This window comes from Anguilla rostrata, chromosome 6 (assembly GCF_018555375.3).
Source record: "Anguilla rostrata isolate EN2019 chromosome 6, ASM1855537v3, whole genome shotgun sequence".
In the NCBI taxonomy this organism is placed as follows: Eukaryota; Metazoa; Chordata; class Actinopteri; order Anguilliformes; family Anguillidae; genus Anguilla; species Anguilla rostrata.
This window is the reverse complement of record NC_057938.1, coordinates 57,218,445-57,241,273: the sequence shown is the minus strand read 5'-3', so window position 1 is coordinate 57,241,273 and position 22,829 is coordinate 57,218,445. Positions and strand designations below refer to the sequence as shown.

The 22,829-nt window shown below is 45.0% G+C and overlaps 1 protein-coding gene across 5 annotated transcripts; it reads right to left on the bottom strand.

Annotated features, from left to right (window-relative positions):
* si:dkey-12h9.6 (macoilin-1) lies at positions 1 to 22,445 on the bottom strand. 5 transcript variants are annotated; one of them, XM_064340882.1, is made up of 12 exons: positions 22,205 to 22,445; positions 17,063 to 17,236; positions 15,108 to 15,249; positions 14,253 to 14,379; positions 12,874 to 12,997; positions 12,089 to 12,267; positions 10,773 to 11,226; positions 10,256 to 10,414; positions 9,622 to 9,801; positions 8,122 to 8,248; positions 7,012 to 7,186; positions 1 to 4,968 (listed from the first exon to the last, which is right to left on the bottom strand). In XM_064340882.1, the coding sequence occupies exons 2-12, from the start codon at positions 17,137 to 17,139 to the stop codon at positions 4,778 to 4,780; spliced, it is 1,935 nt and encodes a 644-aa protein (XP_064196952.1). In that variant the 5' UTR covers positions 17,140 to 17,236; positions 22,205 to 22,445; the 3' UTR covers positions 1 to 4,777. The 5 variants fall into 5 exon arrangements, 3 of the variants coding, with proteins under 3 accessions (XP_064196952.1, XP_064196950.1, XP_064196951.1); XR_010330738.1 differs by lacking the exon at positions 22,205 to 22,445 and adding an exon at positions 5,452 to 5,618 and having other exon boundaries at positions 4,880 to 4,968; positions 17,063 to 17,573; XM_064340880.1 differs by lacking the exon at positions 22,205 to 22,445 and having other exon boundaries at positions 17,063 to 17,573.
* Positions 22,446 to 22,829: the final 384 nt, after the last annotated feature.

The window sequence follows — 22,829 nt, the reverse complement described above, 5'->3', positions numbered from 1 at the left end:
TGGTTTGGAAAATGTTTTATTGGCATTTGTTCCCAAAAGGTGTGGACAAAAAGCCAGAAGCCCTTACAGTAATGTCAGAACGCTATACTACACATGAGGGTGACTGTTTCTATGGAAGGTCCTCTGTAAGAACCAGGCCTGTGTCAAATAACCTCTGGAATGACCCTTAAGCCTTTACACAACAGTAAAATTAATCCAAATCTAACTATTTCCACCAATATTCAGAACAAAAATTATTCTTTTAGAAAGCTGTATGTTTTGGTTAGTAACATGTTTTGTTTATAAAATTCTCAGGGATCTACAAGGATGTTTTACCAGCATCTCATCAAAGTATTTAAAATGGATATTTGATCCAGTCCTGGTATAAGTGTAATGCCTTCATAAGCCTTCATAACCTCCATATGAGCATTCATAAGAACACAGATCATCATTGGGGTGTGTTGCCCATCACATATAACAGACCTGTATGTCATGGACGCTTGTGTCACAGATGGAGTAAACTCCATGGCTGTCTTTGCTGATTGGTATGGGTTTGATGTTTATTCATATTTCACTTGTGAAACAGAATTTGGCACCAGACTGATCTCTTACGTGGTACAATAACTATACTTAATACTCATGCATGGTTATGAATGCCTATGTAGGGCTTATGAAGGCATTTGGTAGTTTTTATGCAGAACCTTTCACAGAAAGTGCAACCAGAGTTACATCACATCACAGGTGAAAAGATACATCCAGGTCCTCATACAGCAGAAACGTGGACATATAAAAATAATAAGAAAAGCATTTATATGAATTGAACATCAAGCATGAAAAATATTATCTTAAATATACAAAACGTCTTTACTTTAAACACTGATAAATAAAAAAACTACCAAAACAATTACAACAATCGAATAAAATTGTAAATATTATTTTACAAATAATTGCAGGTACATTTTTCCACAATACTTTTTTTAAATTTTTGTTTTTTTAAAAAGAACATTATAAGAAAAGAGTAAAAAAATTGAGCACCTCACATAAAAGGACGTTACCTGTGGCACAGACAGGAGTCCGTCAGAGTGGGTCCTGAGTGCAGGAGGAGGCTGTAGCTGCCTGACCCAGAGTCTCGGAGCACAGCTGCCTCTGATACCTGCAGACAGGTAAATAACCCCCCCCCCATCTGCATATCTCCTCTTCATAACCTTCCAATAACAAGTATCTTCCTGCTTTTATGAGCCATTTTCCTTTAAGAACAAGACAAGCTGTTATCAACACACACAGCAACAGACCCCGTAGTTTTACGTACATAATTATGGAAAAAAGAGGACAGGATGACGGCACACTTCATAGTTTTTAGAGTGTTTTTTTCCTTTTTTTGGTTGTGTAAATATAACGCTCAAAATGTGAGTGTTGAACTAAGGAATAATGTGTACATCTCTTTCACGGACGCAGAATAGCTGGATTGGACTAAGACTGCATTTGTCAAACGGGCCGACAGGTACCTGTACATTGGGTTGTATATTTCGGCCTGTCTGGTAACACTGAATGATGTCACAGCGCAGACAAAGCTAAAAAAAAAAAAAGACTGACAATATTATATAGTGAATATGATCTCTGTGAATATGATCCATTTTTTGGGCAATGCAAGACATAACAGTAGTTCAGACATCTGTTGTGTTCAAAATATCCAGCAAACCCAGCACAAAGTCATGGAACATGCAGACACGCTCCAGTGTAAAACATCCAGTCCTAATTCAGCCCTAACAGAGCACAGAGTCCCACAGGGGCCGTATGGAAGAGCTGATTTAACACTGACATTTTACTCTGCAGGGGGAAATAAATACCCACAGCAAAATCTGACCAAAATTTTAGTAAAAGTAATGACTACCTGTGGTTAAATATACAAAGGTCAACGAAGCCATTGTACAGCACTTTGAGCTGCTTTTTGCATGAAAGGTGCTATATAAATATAAATAAACTTGAAAACTTGAAACATAAAACAACATAAAAGTGACATAAAAATGCTAAATCGATTCAAAATTCAAATTCTTAAGAAGACTGTTGTATTCAGTGTTCAGATTAGAATGGTATTTTCCCCACTGCAATCAGCTGTTTGTTGTCTGAGCCCCACCCATAGACTGGCGCCACTGCTGTCTGTTAAAATCTCTCTCTCTCCTCCTGCCTGTGTCTCAGTCTCTTCCTCTTCCTTCCTCTGTCTCTGATCAGTACAACACAGCACAAACACTACCTTTAAACCATTCTACCGTTCTGTCTCCCATCAGAGCAACACAACACAAACACGTACTTCAAAACCATTCCACTGTGCTGTCTCTGATTTACACACACACAAACCTACCTTTAAACCATTCTACCGTTCTGTCTCCCATCAGAGCAACACAACACAAAAACGTACTTCAAAACCATTCCACTGTGCTGTCTCTGATTGGTACAACACAACACAAACACTACCTTTAAACCATTCTACCGTTCTGTCTCCCATCAGAGCAACACAACACAAACACGTACTTCAAAACCATTCCACTGTGCTGTCTCTGATTGGTACAACACAACACAAACACGTACCTGTACACCATTCCACCGTGCTATCAATTCAAATAACTGTCGAGGTGTTGAAACGTCTCACAGGCTGAAACAAAATGGCCGCACAGCAATCCTCACTCAGGATCTGTGCTTCACAGCGGGGACTCACTGAGGCCTACGGGTTGTGATCTGCACACTCCCCCATAAACCCGTCGCCTCAGTGTGTTCCACACTTCCTCACTCAGCCCACATCCTCACCAGGACCACTGGACGCTACACGCTCCAGCAGCCAGCACAGTCGCATGGCGCCTGCTGTCACCTCACCTGTTCTTAAGTCACCTTGAATACTGTTTGCCATTTAAAATAAACACTTAAAACATGAAAATGGGAGGGGGGGGGTGTGGAGGGATGTGGGGGAAGTATCGTACTCCATAACTAATGTGCATAATCTGCTGTGGCTGACTTTGACATGGTTGTTTATAGAAGGAAACACTGTCTATAACATCACTTCCTACAAAAACAGAGCTGTCTGCTAAATATGAAAACTAGCTGTCTGCGAATACAGGGAAATGAGAGAGGAAGAACAGTTTGAAAGAGATGGAAGGAGTCTGCTTTCAGAATTAATAACCCCCCCCCCCCATACCCCCAACCCTAAAAGTCAACTGACCCAAATCTGTCAAACCCGAGCACAGAAGTCACAGCCAGGCGAGCGTGCACACATAGCCTACAGTGACAGGTACGTCACCTGTGACTTCAAACGGCCGACGCCCACAGGAACAAGCTCTTTCCCTGCCTCACCTGTAATCAGACTCGGCAGAAGGTAAAAGAACGAAAATAAAGCTGGCGAAGAACAGCGGCAGAGTCTGTATGTTTGCAGAATACATATCACCTCACTGCTTCAAAACATGGATCTTACACAAAGACTAAACAAATGTGTTTTTAAACGGATGGAGGCAAATCTGGAGAGGTTTTCTGTGTCTACGGTCTTTTTCTTCTTCATAACACTCGTAAACATTTTAAAGTTCAAATTCGGCTGCGCTGCACAGATCCTCTGTGTTACATCTGAAACCCGTTAGAATCAGCAAAACAGAGTTTTGTCATGGGTTCATTGCATCTTGAAGCAAAGCATTTTTTCAAAATCTGATTAGTCATTATTGCATAATTGTATGATCAACACATAGATGAACTACCAAAAATCTTATTATATATCACTAAAAATGAATCTTGTTCTTTTAAATATGATTTTCATCAACATGGATAAATTTAAAACCACTGTTAGACTATGAGATAGATAGGTGTGCAGCCACAGCCTTTGAACTCATCTGAACTTCACAGCTTGATTCATATAAACACCTCTCTCTGCATCCTGGCCTCAGGGCTGGGCCTCAGACCAGGATGTGAAACATATCAGAGGTTTACATTAAATATTAATATTTCAAAACGTGTCATAAATAAAACATATTGCCATTTTTATCAAATGTATTGTATATTACACATTCTAAATTTCAGGCACAGGTTTAAGTTGCCAATGACAACATGTTCAAGCAACACTGTGGATTTTATGCAATATGAATGCACATCAAACAACAGCCCTCCGTGATCACTGATGTTTTAAATATCGGACACTTGTATGCACTAATGGTCTAAAATGCGGTTAATCATATTAAAACAAGCCAATTATTGTCAGACAGAATTAGGCCTGTGAGTATATGTAAGAAAATGGCAATAATGCAAATATTTAAATATATGGCACATTCCTGACATATTGTGTCTTATTCCATAATTATAGTCAAAAGAACATATGAATAAAGTTGAGTCTTTTTCTGGGGGGGGGGGGGGGGGGCTTAGCGGAAAGGTGTACCCCCAGTGCTGAATCTGTCCCCCAGTGCTGAATCTGTCCCCAGTGCTGAATCTGTCCCCCAGTGCTGAATCTGGCCCCCCAGTGCTGAATCTGGCCCCCCAGTGCTGAATCTGGCCTGCATACTCGCTCAGGATGTGGAGCAGCTGAACGGCTCTGAGTTTGTCTGTGTCTGCGTAGAGCCGTTAGTCTGTAGCGCGCCGACGAAAACCGCGTCCGCACCGCACCGCACCGCTGACTCCGCTCCCAGCCAATGGAGAGCCAGCGTGCCGGAGAAAGCCTCCCGCCGTCCGTCTCTCAGACGTGTCCGTCTGTCTGTCTGTCCTCGTTTTCCCGCTGTTCGTGTCTGTCTGTTCGATGATTTAAAAAGGCTGCTGTTGGCTCTCGTCCGCGGGGCTACTTTTTCAGACACTGGTACATGAGCGCGCCAGGCTCCAGCCTGCAGGGGGCGACGTTGGGGAACTTTGTGAGATACTGCGGCACGATGGGGGGCGGGGCGGCATACGTGACTCCTGGCATGACAGCCATCACCTCCGCTATCTTCTGCTTCATCTCTCCAATCTCCTGGTCCTGTTTCATTACTGTTCCTGTGAGAGAGAGAGAGGAAGGGAGGGAGGAGGGGAGGGAGAGAGGGAGGAGGGGAGGAGAGTGATGAGTGACAGCGGGTACATGAATAAAGTCGTGTACACAAAGCTGTCGAAGACAGTCAGGGACACGTTAGCAGTGCACACACACATACACCCTGACATTAAATATTTATCATCTACACATACTATTAAACATACACGCAAACACGAGTACCATTACTACATACTATAAAACATAACGGCAGAAAAACAGAAAAACAAAGGATAAGGGAGGAATATGAAGATATGGTGTAGAAGCAACATGGTATCATATATAGAAATAAAAGTACGTACATACGTATATGGGTGTATATAAACGTGCAGAGTGAATATGAATATTTACAGGGATTATAATGGATTTTAATATGGAGTTCCCCCTTTGGTGCTAAAACAGCCTGCATTAGTGAGGTCTGGCACTGATGTTGGGCATAAGGTCTGGCTCACAGTCGGTGTTCCAATTCATCTCAAAGGCGTTTGCTGGGGTAGAGGTCAGGGCTGCATTCAGATCAGTCAAGGTCTTCCACACCAAACTCAGCAAACCATTTCTTTATGGACCTCGCTTTGTGAATGGGGCCATTGTCATGCTGAACCAGGAAAGGGCCTTCCCCTAACTGTTGCCACAAAGTTGGAAGCACACAAATCTGTAGAAAGTCATTGTATGCTGCAGCATTAAGACTTCCCTTCACTGAAACTAATGCCTCCCATACACTAAACCACTTCTAGACAATTAAAGACACGCTCTCACATTTAACAATCAGTCCTAAATCATGGGTTTTAGTACTAGAGGTGCTCACATCTTAAGATTCTGCAAAGACTGGGAATCATGCAGCTTCACACATTACACTTCATGATTTTTTACGAGCATGTCAGTGATTTTTACCGGACTTCCTGACTCTTTGCGAGCGTGTCAGTGATTTTTACCGGACTTCCTGACTCTTTACGAGCATGTCAGTGATTTTTACCGGACTTCCTGACTCTTTGCGAGCGTGTCAGTGATTTTTACCGGACTTCCTGACTCTTTGCGAGCGTGTCAGTGATTTTTACCGGACTTCCTGACTCTTTGCGAGCATGTCAGTGATTTTTACCGGACTTCCTGACTCTTTGCGAGCGTGTCAGTGATTTCTACTGGGCCCGTGGATTAGAATCCAAGGTCCTCTGATCATTCTATTACCATCTGGACCAACGTGTTCATATTTATTGTGAATTACAACTATTTTGCATACATTTTTATAATACTTCCTATTTCTGAAAGATTTTTCTACTTGTATATTTCATATATATTTATATATTTATGTATACATATATATATATATATATATATATATATATATATATATATACAAACATTTTCAGTTTTTCATATATTTCTCAAATAAACATATAAAAATCTTTTTTCTTCTTTATAACATAACACACGTGTTGTATTGTGTTTTTTGTTTCTATTTTCCCCAGTAGGAATCTAGAGGACCAGGCCTACACCTGGGAACAGCCAAAGAGGCACGCCACCTCAGTAATTTTGGGGAGTAATAAAAGGAAAAGCTTTTCCCATGCAAATTGCCAGCCGATGTGCAATGATAAAAATATTACTGACGTTCTCCTGCAACACTAATCCTGTACGGATAAATTGCGGGTGAATAAAAACAGCAGGTGAATATAAATGTGCAGGGTAAATATAAACAGCGGGTGAATATAAATGTGCAGGGTAAATATAAACAGCGGGTGAATATAAAGGTGCAGGGTAAATATAAACAGCGCGTGAATATAAATGTGCAGGGTAAATATAAACAGTGGGTGAATATAAAAGGCGGGTAAATATAAATAGCGGGTGAATACAAAAGTTGGGTAAATATAAATAGCGGGTGAATATGAAAGTTGGGTAAATATAAACAGTGGGTGAATATAAATGTGCAGGGTAAATATAAATAGCGGGTGAATATAAAAGGCGAGTAATTATAAATAGCGGGTGAATATAAAAGGTGGGTAAATATAAACGGTGGGAGAAACCTTGCGCTATCTCCAGCTGGCGGCGGGTGTGGCCGAGCGCGGAGAACAGGTCCAGTTTGATGCGTGTCTCGGCGCTTAGATTATACTCCAGATGCTGAGTCTTATCCTGCAATGCAGAGAGGGCGGAGAGAAGCAGCTCCGCCTCCTGCCCCGTCCCCTTCTGTTTACACAGCACCTGGGGGGGGACACACACATTACACCCCTCCCGCAACACACAGTGTCCTGTTCAAACAACACGCCACCTCCTGTTCATACAACACTGAGTCCTGGAGGGCTTTCACTGTTTCTCAGCACTTTAATTAGTTTACACAGGTAACTCACCTCACTTGGGTTCTTAGGTCTCAACTGTTTGCTGATTATGAGCACGCCAAAATAAACACAAAATGAGCACCCCTTCTAAGCCTCTGGCATAAACAGCTACCCTTTACAAAACAAAAATATGCCCCGAACACAAAACGGACAAGAACACAGGGTGGAGTAATGCTTCTTTCCGTGTTTACACAGTAAGTCAAAGGGATTCCTGAGCTTATGGACTGTTAGCTCTTGTATTTACATTATTTTCCATAGGTCTACATCAGCTCAGAAATGTTTTTCAATGCATTTCCCATGTGTACACTAGAGGGCAACAAAGCCAAGCATATGTAGGGATTCACACTCTGCATAGTTTAATACCCAATTCATGACAAACATTCAGACGCATTTAATGATAGCATGTCTTTTAACTGTATAAATCAACAAAATTCACCTGGAGTATTGTATCTTCTTATGCCATACATGCTTTGAAAATATGAATTCCATGCACAACAACAGTTATGCACTGTATAAATAAAGGAGCTAAACAGGATATCACAATGATATTATAAAAAACATCAATTTGACATGAAAGAAGCCCACAAGCACCAGAAATGTGGGAGAACACTGTCACACGTCACATTCAAAAATCTGCATTTCACCTCCAGAAACAGCTCACACAAATGACAAAAATCACAAAACTGTCAAAATGGAGACAACCAAATACCACTTTAACAGAAACAAGACACAGAACTTTGAACTCACAGACTTTTTGTGCCAAATGCATAGTTAAAATATAAATTATTGTTACTTTTTTACCTCCACTTCCTTTTCTAGTGCTACAGTTTGACCCTCTTTCCTCTGATACTCCTGCTGCAGATGTGAGAATTCTGTCTCTAGTTCTTTAGCTTTTCTCTTTAATGCCTGCATCTCTGAATGATCCTGCCTATTGGAGAGAACACAAGCCTTTCAGCTCACAGAGAAAGCATCGAATTCAGCCAGAAGAGTTTTCATGCAGGCCACACAGAAAGAAACATACAGCATTATAAACCCAAGTATCTGGCTACGTTAGGACACAAATACAAACCACTATTTTTTTTAAAACATGAGAAAAAAATCAAGCATGACAAATGTGATATCAATTTTTAAAAAGACTTAAAAAAAACATTGGTACACATTAAAACAGTCTTGTGAGTCCTGTGTGCCGAAGAGTGCATACTGAGAGCAGAAGAGTGCATACTGAGAGCTCAAGAGTGCATACTGAGAGCTGACAAGTGCATACTGAGAGCTGAAGAGTGCATACTGTGTGCCGAAGAGTGCATACTGAGAGCTCAAGAGTGCATACTGAGAGCTGACAAGTGCATACTGAGAGCTGAAGAGTGCATACTGTGTGCCGAAGAGTGCATACTGTGAGCTGAAGAGTGCATACTGTGTGCCGAAGAGTGCATACTGAGAGCTGAAGAGTGCATACTGTGAGCTGAAGAGTGCATACTGAGAGCTGAAGAGTGCATACTGTGAGCTGAAGAGTGTGCGGACGGCAGGGTGAGGCTGTACCTGTGTGCGGGCGGCAGGGTGAGGCCGTACCTGTGTGCGGGCGGCAGGGTGAGGCCGTACCTGTGTGCGGGCGGCAGGGTGAGGCCGTACCTGTGTGCGGGCGGCAGGGTGAGGCCGTATCTGTGTGCGGGCGGCAGGGTGAGGCCGTACCTGTGTGCGGGCGGCAGGGTGAGGCCGTACCTGTGTGCGGGCGGCAGGGTGAGGCCGTACCTGGTGTACCGGCGGCAGGGTGAGGCCGTACCTGTGTGCAGGGCGGCAGGGTGAGGCCGTACTGGACGGGCAGGGTGAGGCCGTACCTGTGTGCGGGCGGCAGGGTGAGGCCGTACCTGTGTGCGGCGGCAGGGTGAGGCCGTACCTGTGTGCGGGCGGCAGGGTGAGGCCGTACCTGTGTGCGGGCGGCAGGGTGAGGCCGTACCTGTGTGCGGGCGGCAGGGTGAGGCCGTACCTGTGTGCGGCTGCAGGGTGAGGCCGTACCTGTGTGCGGGCGGCAGGGTGAGGCCGTACCTGTGTGCGGGCGGCAGGGTGAGGCCGATTGTGCAGCACTGTGTGCGGGCGGCAGGGTGAGGCCGTACCTGTGTGCGGGCGGCAGGGTGAGGCCGTACCTGTGTGCGGGCGGCAGGGTGAGGCCGTACCTGTGTGCAGCTGCAGGGTGAGGCCGTACCTGTGTGCGGGCAGGGTGAGCTGTCATGGCAGGTGAGGCCGTACCTGTGTGCGGGCGGCAGGGTGAGGCCGTACCTGTGTGCGGGCGGCAGGGTGAGGCCGTACCTGTGTGCGGGCGGCATGGTGGTATGTGGCAGGGCAGACGGCTCGTCCAGCTTGCGGGACTGGATTTCCGTGAGCTGTTTTTCAGCAGCTGAGCGCGCCTCCACCTCCACCCTCACCTTCTTCTCCAGCACAGCACTCGCCTGTTTGTCCTTCTGTTTGCTCTTCACCAGACACAGAATCCTGAGGGAGATTCACAAATGTTCTTACGGCCAACAACCCACCAGCAACCCCGTCTGTACAACTATACAACCAACAACCCACCAGTAACCCCGTCTGTACAACTATACAACCAACAACCCACCAGCAACCCCGTCTGTACAACTATACAACCAACAACCCACCAGCAACCCCGTCTGTACAACTATACAACCAACAACCTACCAGCAACCCCGTCTGTACAACTATACAACCAACAACCCACCAGCAAGTGTCTGATCAGCTGCTTAAATTCAATTTAAATTAATTTAATTAAGTGCTGAAAAACAATAAAACCCAGCAGAGGAACCTGGGCTGGGGACCCCAGCAGACCCTGCAGCTCTTCGGACTCCAGCACCTAAACTTCCAGAAGAGCAGCGGTGGTAATACACATGCCTGGCCTGTAGAGGGAGACAGAGCAGGCAGAGGGGAAACGTACTTGCTCTGCAGCAGCTGGTTGGCCTGGCGCAGCAGGGACAGTTCCGGTCGAAGGCTCCGCTCGCTGTTGGTGAGGTTGCAGACGTGGCTGCGCAGCTCCTGCTCTGTCTGCCTGCTGGCCTGCAGTTCTGCCTTCAGCCTGCGCAGATCCTGCTGTAACCTGCAGCCAGACACACAGAGTGAGCGTACATACACACAGACACACACACACACACACACACAGACATACACACACACTATACACACACACACACAGACATACACATAAACATGCTGCACACACACACAGACACACACATAAACACACTATATACACACACACACTATACACACACACAGACACACACACACAGACATACACATAAACACGCTATACAAACACACACACACACAGACATACACATAAACACGCTATACACGCACACACACAAACAGACACACAAACAGACACACACACTACACGCACACACTATACACGCTCAAACTATACACACACATACAGGAGCAGAGATGCTCACTTGGTGATCTGGTCAGAGTGAAAGCTCTGAATGGCTGTGGAGCTCCTGTCCAGTGTTTCTCTGTTGGGGCTGGTGGTTTTGGCTCCGCCCTTCTGCTTCCTGTCGGGCCTGGTGGAAGGCAAGCTGCTGATGCCATTGGGTGGCCGGCGCACGCGGGGGGAGGGCAGCTTGGAGGTTTTGGGGGGTTTGGCGCCCTGCTCCTCAAGGGCCACGCCCTCCAGGGCACAGGGGACGTCGGCCAGCTCTGCCCCACCCCCCCGCAGGTTCTCCCTGGGCTCAGACTCCAGCCCCAGGGGGCTAGCCCCGCCCACCCTCCCCTCCTCCAGTTCCCCGTCTGTCCTCCTCTGAGACCCTCCGATCTGGAGACAGTCCAGGACACCCCCCTCATCGGACGGCAGGGTCCCGCCCTGGCACTGATACTGTCCCAAATCGGCCTTCACCCTCCACTTGGAACCTGAGCACAGAGCAGAAGCGTTAGGGCGGGGTACACAAAGCGCCCGTCCACTACGGGGGGCAGATCTGCTCAATTAAAGTGGCTATCTTTAATTTCCTGGTTTTGGTGGTTTTGACTGGTGGTCCAGAAAGTTAATATGAAACAATTACAGATTGACACTTGAAAGAGTAGGGGGCATAAAGGTCGTCAAGTGTTCTCTTATCTTAAAGAGTAGGGGGGGTACAGGTGGGTGAGTGTTCTCTTACCTTAAAGAGTAGGGGGTGTACAGTGTTCTCTTACCTTGAAGAGTAGGGGGCGTAAGGTGGGTGAGTGTTCTCTTACCTTAAAGAGTAGGGGGCGTACAGGTGGGTGAGTGTTCTCTTACCTTAAAGAGTAGGGGGCTTACAGGTGGGTGAGTGTTCTCTTACCTTAAAGAGTAGGGGGCATAAAGGTCGTCAAGTGTTCTCTTATCTTAAAGAGTAGGGGGCGTACAGGTGGGTGAGTGTTCTCTTACCTTAAAGAGTAGGGGGCGTACAGGTGGGTGAGTGTTCTCTTACCTTAAAGAGTAGGGGGCGTACAGGTGGGTGAGTGTTCTCTTACCTTAAAGAGTAGGGGGTGTACAGTGTTCTCTTACCTTAAAGAGTAGGGGGTGTACAGTGCTGTCTTACCTTAAAGAGTAGGGGGTGTACAGTGCTGTCTTACCTTAAAGAGTTAGGGGTGGTACAGTGGTTCTCTACTGAGATAGGGGCGTCAGGGGTGAGTGTTCTCTTACCTTAAAGAGTAGGGGGCGTACAGGTGGGTGAGTGTTCTCTTACCTTAAAGAGTAGGGGGTGTACAGTGTTCTCTTACCTTAAAGAGTAGGGGGTGTACAGTGCTGTCTTACCTTCTTTGCCCTCTGTCACACACTTGGGGTAGAGCTGCAGGGTGGTCGGCAGAGACTGCTGCAGCAGCCGCATGTGAAAGTCGTTCTCGCTGCGGACGGCTCGCTGCGTGCGCAGCTTCACCACACTGCTGAGGTAACACGTCGCATCGAAGCCCAGGTACACCACCGGGTAGCCAATGCTAACAGAGACGCACAAACCAGGTTAGTTTATACACCACCGGGTAGCCAATGCTAACAGAGACGCACAAACCAGGTTAGTTTATACACCACCGGGTAGCCAATGCTAACAGAGACGCACAAACCAGGTTAGTTTATACACCACCGGGTAGCCAATGCTAACAGAGACACATAAACCAGGTTAGTTTATACACCACCGGGTAGCCAATGCTAACAGAGACGCACAAACCAGGTTAGTTTATACACCACCGGGTAGCCAATGCTAACAGAGACGCACAAACCAGGTTAGTTTATACACCACCGGGTAGCCAATGCTAACAGAGACACATAAACCAGGTTCGTTTTAACACCACTCTGGGTAGCCAATGTGTGGACCTCTATGTGTGTGTGTGTGTGTGAGTACCGGCGTGTGAGTGACTGAGTGTGTGTGTGCGCGTGCGTGTGTGTGTGTGTGTGTGAGTGACTGAGTGCACGTGAGTGTGCGTGAGTGTGTGTGAGTGACTGAGTGCATGTGAGTGTGCGTGTGTGAGTGACTGAGTGTGTGTGTGTGTGTGTGTGTGTGTGTGTGTGTGTGTGTGAGCGCTACAGTAACACACAGTCATACGCACCAGTGAGCAGCAAACAGGTGTGATAGGTTGGCGTGAGAGTTCCTCAGGTCTTTGAACCTGAGCAGAGCCTCAGTGTACACCAGCAGGATCCAGAGCGACACCGTGGACATGCAGAGCCCTTTCTCTGCAAAGACCAAAACATTCACTGAGCCGCTTCTCAAAGTAGCCACAGCACTGAGCCTCTAAACCAATCACATCACTGAGCCTCTAAACCAATCACAGCACTGAGTCTCTAATCCAATCACATCACTGAGTCTCTAATCCAATCACAGCACTAAGCCTCTAAACCAATCACATCACTGAGTCTCAAATCCAATCACAGCACTAAGTCTCTAATCCAATCACAGCACTAAGCCTCTAAAACAATCACAGCACTGAGTCTCTAAACCAATCACAGCACTGAGTCTCTAATCCAATCACAGCACTGAGCCTCTATTCAAACCAGTCACAGCACTGAGTCTCTAATCCAATCACAGCACTAAGCCACTAAACCAATCACAGCACTGAGTCTCTAATCCAATCACAGCACTGAGCCGTTATTCAAACCAATCACAGCATTGAGCCTCTAAACCAATCACAGCATTGAGCCTCTAAACCAATCACAGCACTGAGCCTCTAAACCAATCACAGCACTGACCTTCTAAACCAGTCACAGCACTGACCCTCAAAACCAATCACAGCATTGAGCCTGTAAACCAATCACAGCACTGACCCTCAAAACCAATCACAGCACTGAGCCTCTAAACCAATCACAGCACTGAGCCGCTTCTAAACCAATCACAGCACTGAGCCGCTTCTCAAACCAGTCACAGCACTGAGCCTCTAAACCAATCACAGCACTGAGCTTCTAAACCAATCACAGCACTGAGCCGCTTCTCAAACCAATCACAGCACTGAGCCTCTAAACCAATCACAGCACGGAGCCTCTAAACCAATCACAGCACTGAGCTTCTAAACCAGTCACAGCACTGAGCCTCAAAACCAATCACAGCACTGACCTTCTAAACTAAACACAGCACTGAGCCTCTAAACCAATCACAGCACTGATCCTCTAAACCAATCGAAGCACTGAGCCTCTAAACCAGTCACAGCACTGATCATCTAAACCAATTACAGCACTGACCCTCTAAACCAATCACAGCACTGATCATCTAAACCAATCACAACGCTAAGACACTTCTCAAAACAACAATCAATGAGTTAAGCATTTAAACTGCAGAATACTGACTGACGGCCTCCTGATAAATGCATTTATCAAACAGCAGCCAAGCTGCACACTGTCCTTAACCATTAACAACAAACACACTCCGCTGCCCGCCTCTGGCTCTGACGGGTGGTGAGACGCAGGCGGATGCCTGTGCGTGAGTACAGGTGTTTACCTGTGTGCCAGATGTAGTTGAACAGGACGTAGGTGCTTGCCGCGAGGAACAGCCAGTGCAGAGGTACAAAGATCAAACAGAAAACATCAAGAGTGAACGCGGCACACACAAACACCATGCAAATAACCTGGAACAGAGAGAAAGGCCAGGATCACTCATCTGTTTACTCATACAGGGGAACTTAGGGCAGATATAAGCTTAATTCATACAGGTGAACTTAGGACAGATACAGGCTCCAGTCCTGGAGGGCCGCATTGTCTGCAGGTTTAACTCCAGTCCTGGAGGGCCGCAGAATCTGCAGGTTTAACTCCAGACCTGGAGGGCCGCAGTGTCTGCAGGTTTAACTCCAGTCCTGGAGGGCCGCAGAATCTGCAGGTTTAACTCCAGACCTGGAGGGCCGCAGTGTCTGCAGGTTTAACTCCAGACCTGGAGGGCAGCAGTGTCTGCAGGTTTAACTCCAGTCCTGGTGGGCCGCAGCATCTGCAGGTTTAACTCCAGACCTGGAGGGCAGCAGTGTCTGCAGGTTTAGTGAATGAGCACCCAAGTTAGGCTTTGGAAACAAAGTGTGTGGATTTTAGTCAAACAAAGACCTAAGCTCTAACACTGCAAACCTGCAGGCAACAGCACCCCCTCCAGGTCTGGAGTTAAACCTGCAGACACAGCACCCCCTCCAGGACTGGAGTTAAAACTGCATTGAATCTCACTCCATTGCTCCATAGTAAACTTACAAGACTGAGACAAAGAGCATATGTATGAATTAACAGTACAAATCTGCAGTACAAATGGTTGACCTTTGCCAGGAAAGACACAACCCCACTGGTCAGGTGCTGATGGCAGAGGAGGGAGCATGCTTACCAGACCATGGCAATGGAAGGTACTGTACACGCTCCCGAAAAACAGCCAGCATGGCCACAGGTACTCAAATCTGAACTCCAGAATAAAGTCCGCCAAGAGCACCAGGATCCACACCATCACAAACTTCAGGAATGTATAAGCGCTGAAAAACACACAAAACAGATGTAAGAGCACAACTCTCTTCAAAAATGTAATAACCTGACATACTGTAACGGATCGTATATTCAATATTCAATAAACGAGTGCTTGTTTTGCAGGACAGACGTCAATATCAACAACATTTGTGTTTAACTGCAATATGTCAGAGCACAGTTCACCCAAAGATTCGCTGTTTTAATGCTGCAGGCATGATCTTAACTGACACCCCGGTAAGGGCTGCTTCCAGTGCAGTGGATTCCAGTTTTAATTATGTCACTAATGAATGATGAACTATGGCCAATGCGTTTCTCAAATTACCCACGCGGTGATTACAATGGTCATATTTACGTTCTGGGGCAGGCCAACGTCACATAACACAAATGTGAGGCCTCAAGCCGCGCCGCACGCGACTTCATTGTTCTTGACAATAAATTCAAAATGCAACAAAGGCCACTACACATTCATCTAATCTGGGAGATCGACGAGCTTAGATTTGTAATGAAACTATCTAACTGTGTAAATGTAACTTGATATTTGCTAATACAGCTGTAAAATGTGCGTACCTAACGCTCATGCAAAAGCTGGCTTAAAAAATTCTGAATTAGAAACATGTTTACGTCATACAGGCCGAAACTATCTATTGTCTCTGTCGACTACACTGTCAGAAAACACCCACGTTCAAAAGTATATTTTATTTGACTCAGTGTGACCCGTATCGATCGTTCACACGATTCCTTTGTTCGGTCTTCCCTTCGCGCTGTAGTTACTCACAAGACCGCACCATTAAGCCCACTGTGTTCCGGCCCAGTTTATGTTGGGTAACCATGACAACAATATATTTAGGGCTGATGGAATGTGGAAAGAAAAACACGGATCAGAATTCTACAGATTTCTCAGGCTTGCAAAAGCAAATATGAAACCAAAAACTGTCTGGTGGGTGATTCTGATTACACGACTGAAATCGATTGAGGGACACATTCCGACTGACACCTTGCGATACATCCGGATGACATGCAAGGGGTGTTCGGAAGACTGACCTTTCACTCGACGACCCGTGGGCCATATTCTGTTTAATGGCTAAATGATGAATAATCTATAGGTCATAAAGACACGGAGTAGCTTTACATCGCGGGTGTGCTGTTCACCTAAAAAACGACTATTATTAAGCTAATCGAATTTTCATTATTATACTTACTGATAATTATAGAGCGCATCTCCCGTACGGCGCCAGTGTAGTGCCGTGTTTGCACGCCGACTCTTTGTGTTAGAGTCTTCAGCACAGATCGATCTAAATGATGCGCATTCAGGTACGCTGTTCCTCCCTTTGTCTCGTCTCCAAGCGGAAACTGAATTGTCTTGCGGTCTAGACATGTTGTCACTTAAAGTACTTAATGGCTACCCCAACGACGCTGCCATAGAGTCAAACACCATCATCACTGGCTATCGTTAATAATAATAATAATAATAATAATAATAATAATAATAATAATAATAATAAAAACAATTAGTTATATTTCTGGGGATATTTTTGCTGAAAGATCATGCTAGCTCCAATGACTTCTCATGCTTGACATATCAGACATATTTATGAGAAGGATTAATGCAAGATTCACATTTGGCAAGTACCCTCCATGCAATAACATTTCAAGTTGGCAGCTGTCAGCCTGTTCTGCCAGTGCAACGCCAACTCGAAAACGTCTCTTTTAAAATCAAACAAGAAATGGATCAATGTAACATTCTCCCTGCCAGGTGAGCCTGAGGTGACGCGCACCACACAAAGCTCGGCCACAACAAAAGCTCCGCCACCTATTCCTTACCTTTCAGAAATCCGCTCGGATATCCTCGCCTTTTTCATCTTCCGTGGCTTGCTAACGTCCGCATAACGTTTCTTCATTGTTTGGCTCGTGCTCTCGGAAAACCGTAAAACGTCGCCAGTGGAACGACGAAAAAAGTAATGCAAAAACGCTCGCGTGGTCTTTATCGTCAAAAAACTGTGAAAAAATAAAAAAATAAAAAAATAAAAAATCAAGCTGATATTTGCGTCGCTTTGTGTGTGAATGAAACTAGAACATTGTACTGTGCGCATGCTCGCCCAGGTCTCGCCAGTGTTTTGAAGAGCAGTGGCAGGACTGCGCTCGTGCACACGCACGCTCTCCGATAACGGTGCTGTGATTGCCCGTTTATGGTGGCGAAGTGGCATTGCTGTAAATTCTGTTTTTATAATTGAGGATTTATTTATTTTCCATAACATTTCAATGCTATGACGGTTTAAATAAGAATTATAGTTGGCAATCCTATTTTATAATCGTAGCTTTTCCCCGTGAGTTAAGCCGTATAAATCCGTTGTTGGTGATGTACATCGAGTGAACATCTTATCCTGTGTGAAATTTCATCGGACAAATGTGCTGCTAAGCCAGGGTTTTGAAAATTGTGTTTAGACAGACAGACGCACTAATGCAAGCCCAAACAACACTCTGGCCAGCTGCTCTCAGTTTAGACAATCCTATTTTCAAAGAAAAGCCAGTGATGATTAGGGTATGGTGTACAGTCATGGTCCAGCATCAGTATTCTGACAGAGTGCTTGGAGCCGAAGGAAGACGTTGCGCTGGCGTCTTCCGGATCACCTGTCCAAGACATCAGTACAAACTAGGAGAGCAAACGTAGCGTTGTAATATTTTGTCCACTAGAGGGCAGTAATACTGTACCGTGACAAAGGTACTGTACTTCTTAAGAATATTTTTTGGGGGGGGTGGGGGGGGGAGAATTTTCCGCAACGAGTTCAGTGACCTGCTTGTGTTGACGATGTTGTGCCCTTTACTTGGGCGCGCCCACTCAAATAAATGCCTATAGACACCTGTACAAATAAGTTCACCTACACGCCCACTAAATAGCTGGTTATCCTATCAATTAGCGAGATGGCTACTGGTGTGATTCGAAGGGGCGAGTGTGTGACTCGTAGCGTTTTTAAGATCCTCTCCCAGAGACACACAACACCAGTCTTCTGCTGCTTCGGGATCCGGTCGGTTGAAGTCTCCTGTTCTGACGGTTAAGGTACGTTTTGTTCGACCTGCAGGGTTTGCACATCCTCTCTGTAATTTATCCCTCTAATATTGCCGTTAGACCGCAGCGGCAGCCGCTGGACTGGGAGCTGTGGGCTTTTTCTTTCTCTCCAGGAAAGCTCAAGTTCAAGGCATGAAGGTTAATGCATCTTTCAAGTTCTATTCTTCTTCAACTTTGCAATGATAAAGAAATAGATGATACTGCTGATTATTATTATTATTATTATTATTATTATTATTAATAATAATAATAATAATAATAATAATAATGGTAATAAACAGTAATAGATAATATTGACAGGACTGCAATTCACACCATTAATGATAAAGAAGGAGATTCCGGCACTTGGGAATTTGGATGAAAATAGTTAAATAAATTTTTAAAAAGGGCAACTAAAACTCCTAAGTGTGACAGAACTGAAAGAGAAGAAACCCCCTTATAGGTTTACGGTTTGTTTCTATATCAGTGTTACATGGTCTTGTCAGTACTTGCATTTCTGTATCCAGGCTTGTGTCAGGATAATTTGTATGTTTCTATAACAAGGTCTTATTGAGTCAGTATTATTTGAGACTGACAGACATTTCAGTCATTCACTAGAGCTGCACCTGCTCTGAAATTAAATGGGTTCTGCCACTTTAAGTGGAAAAACGTCAATGAAACATTTTTCTACAGATACAAACCATCAGGAAGGCTGCATACGCAATGTTGGGGAAGGTCTGTGAACACTTTAAACACATGATGATGTAGCAGGTCAGTTTGGGTAAATGGTGTTTTTACGCTCACCAGAGAGAGAGAGAGCGCACACCCACACCAACACAAAATCAGATAAATGCCTCAGGTTCCTCACGGGATCCTAATGGGTTCCTCATGGGATCCGGGTGAAAACAATAAACGAAAACAACAAAGACAGAAAGAAAGCAGAGCTGGCAGCCAAGCTTTTCACAACATCACATTAATCAACTTGACATAACCATTGTAAATAATCTGATGTATTTTTGTGTTTCATAATGGTGACCATAAAAACACCATTTACCCAAACTGTCCTGCATTCCCCCAATGAGTAAAACTTATAAAAAGAGAAAAATAAGTTAATCAGTATATCAGATGCATTAAAACTGAATTGGACCCACAATGTAATAAAAGGATTAATAGAATATATTTCATAGGGCCTTTAAAATACTGTTTAATGTTGTATTAAAGAATGTATTTTCAAGAGAAGCAGTAGAGAAATTATAGTTACCAGCAGTTTTATGCAGCCTTCCTGACGGTTTGTATCTGCAGAAAAATGTTTCATTGACGTTTTTCCACCGTAAAGTGGCAGAACCAATTTAATTCCAGAGCAGGTGCAGCTCTAGTGAATGACTGAAATGTCTGTCAGTCTCAAATAATACTGACTCAATAAGACCTTGTTATAAAAACATACAAATAATCCTGACACAAGCCTGGATACAGAAATGCAAGTACTGACAAGACCATGTAACACTGATATAGAAACAAACCTTACACGTATAAGAGGGTTTCTTCTCTCTCAGTTCTGTCACACTTAGGAGTTTTAGTCACCCTTTCTTACCTTTTCCTCCAAAGTCCCAAGTGCCTGAATGTATTAATGGTGTGAATTGCAGTGCTGTCAATACCAGCTGACGTCACAGCCTAATATTATAATTTGTGCTCCAACAAAAACAAACTGAAAACCAGACTCGCACTCTGTGTGTGCTCCCGGTCTCGGCCCCGTCCCGTGGAGAGTGATACACCTGTAAGCACCGGAGGGGTGTACTGCGAAGCGAGGTTACGGTGTTAGGGAGCCAGTTTAAGTTTTAACGCTTTTGGGCTTTCTGTCGCCTGATGCTGACTCACTCTAAATGCGGCTGTATCGCCATGGTAACTCGCGCTGCACGGCTAACCTGGTCCGGGGCAGGTGATGTTCAGGCTCTCAGACTGAACCATATAAACGCACCGCGCTTTGACCAATCATCTCCATTCCTGCAAGATGTCGTAGAGCTCTGGGGTGTTTTAGCAGGGCGGGGATTATTTAGAGACCGAATTAATCCTGTGGCTTTCTCCGTAGACACACTATACGAAGGATATAGCTACTGCAGATTCTAAACGGAGGGAGTACAGTAGGCTGTAGCTTCTTGAACCCTACGCGTCCATATCTGCTTCCCTTAACTATGGGACAATGGTTAAAGTCCTGCAATGAGTTCATGAATAAACTTTGGTGTGATTGTTTAAGGCAATATTTTAAAGGATCTATGTAATATAAGGTTAGGAGTCTAAATGATGTTGTCACAAAAGAATAGCTTAGGCATTATGGAGTGGATGTATTCGTTAGTAAATGGTAATGGTAATGACTGCATTTATATAGGCTTATCCAAGCGCTTACAATTGAGCTCTCATTCGCCGAGCATTGGGATAGATAGGTGTCTTGCTCAGGCACTTCGACATGCCAGGCGTGTTTGAACGCACCTCCGATGCCAGACAATCGTCTTACTCTGAGCTAGGCCGTAGCGAGTGCTAAGGTAAATAAGGTATATTAACTAACAAACATACACATTTTGTTTGCCCCAGGCTTTGCTGGCGGCAACGGTGTTACTTATTGACATTAAGATTGTTTATGTTCTGCGTATCCATCCATTACATCCGTCCGCATCAGTCTTTTCCATCAGTCTCAGGTGACAAAAGCACTGCTCGAGAGCGGTCCGTGCTGTACTGCTATAGGCTCTTTTTCACAGACACCGCAGGCACAGAGCTTGCTGAACAAAGCCTGTGTTCACTTAGCAAGTTGACAACCACCTTCGCAATACCAGTTAAGCGCGATTGCGGTTGTTTGGTTTTGTGAAGCCAGATAGCGCAAAGAAACCCTGGGTATGTTGAGCTTCGTTGGCAGTGCACCCCCCTGGGCTGATTGGTAACTCAAACCAGGCGCCTCTGTTCTTCCCGCTGGTAGGCGTGGCTGTGACAAATCCGGTTCTCTGCCGGACTGAATGCTGCACAGTGTTGTAAGATATATTTATATTTATATATTTCTTTCTTTAAATATGTTCAATATACTGTTATTAAATGTAAGATCTGAATGTTTATTTTTGTTAATGTTCTTGTTTTTGTTGTTCTGTGAATAGTCAGAGAAAAATTAAGTACTATCACTGTTTTAGGATTATTTGACTGTGAATAGATTTACACTGTGTGGGACGCTTTGCCCTGTAGCACAATAGCACATGCATGCTGAGCTACTGCCTCTACTGAGTGAGGGCAGCTCAATGATGCCGTCGGCTCAAAAGTCCTCCCCTCCCTGTTCATCCAGAAAGCCATTCGCTCCGAGTCAAATTAGCTTGTGCACACTTTCCCGCGAGGATCACAGCAGCGCTGCAGGTCATGCCAGAGGCACATCTGCACACTGCAGTGTTTGTACTCATGCTAATCTGCACACTGCAGTGTTTGTACTCATGCTAATCTGCACACTGCAGTGTTTGTACTCATGCTAATCTGCACACCGCAGTGTTTGTACTCATGTTAATCTGCATGCCATGCACTCCTCTGACCCAGCAGTTAATCGCTGCCTCCTCTAGGGGGCGTGAGTCTCTGCTCTTAATCTCCAGGGCCATATGCTCTACTATTCTGAAACCTACACTACAGTGGAGATTCAGTAAAATGTAAGATTCCAGTGTTTAATGATTGACTGCTATGTTGTAAATATTGGGCAATATATCTGCAGTACTTAGTAATAGTGTTGGACATGCAAATGCAGTTTTCCGAGTGTGCTTGTTGGAGAACTCCGTATCTGGGCTACTGTTGACTTCGGCCTCATGTAATGGCCGCTCTGTTTTCTTATGCTCAAGTACGTCAAACGTGTGAAGTGCTCGGGGCCCTGGCTTCTGTTTGATGACGGGAGGATATTCCCTCACCTTTGAGGCCTAAGGTGTCATCTGGAATCCATCTGTCCACAGGGAAAGTAGACCTTGTGTGCTTTCCATATCCTTGTTTCGGTGTTTGCTGTGCACACGGCGACATTCCCTCCTCCACCACAGCATTCCCGCAGTATTCCCGCAGCATTCCCGCAGCATTCCCGCCAGATTCCCACCGGATTCCCACCGGCACGCAGGCAGAGCATTGCTTTGCCGTGGCCATTTGGTTCTCCTGCGCAACGACCTGTCTGTGGAATAATGGCACAGTGTTAATTGGAATAATGGCACAGTGTTAATTGGAATAATGACACAGTGTTAATTGGAATAATGATATTGTGTTGATTGTAATAATGCAGGTGTTGATTCAGTGTCTTGCATCTCTAATAATTCACTTTTTATAAATCCATGTTTCATCTGGTGCTTTAACTTGGTTTTAGGAAGATGAAATATGTCAACTGTCACGCTCTGTTGTTCTACCCATTAAGCAGTAGGTGGCGTAGGTGAGTTAAGACTAATTAATATGGTCTACCATCAGGACACCACAGTAAACATTACAAATATGAAATGGTTGTAGCGCAAGTGGTCAGAAATTACAATTGCCGGTAGTATTTGGGTTTTAAATATT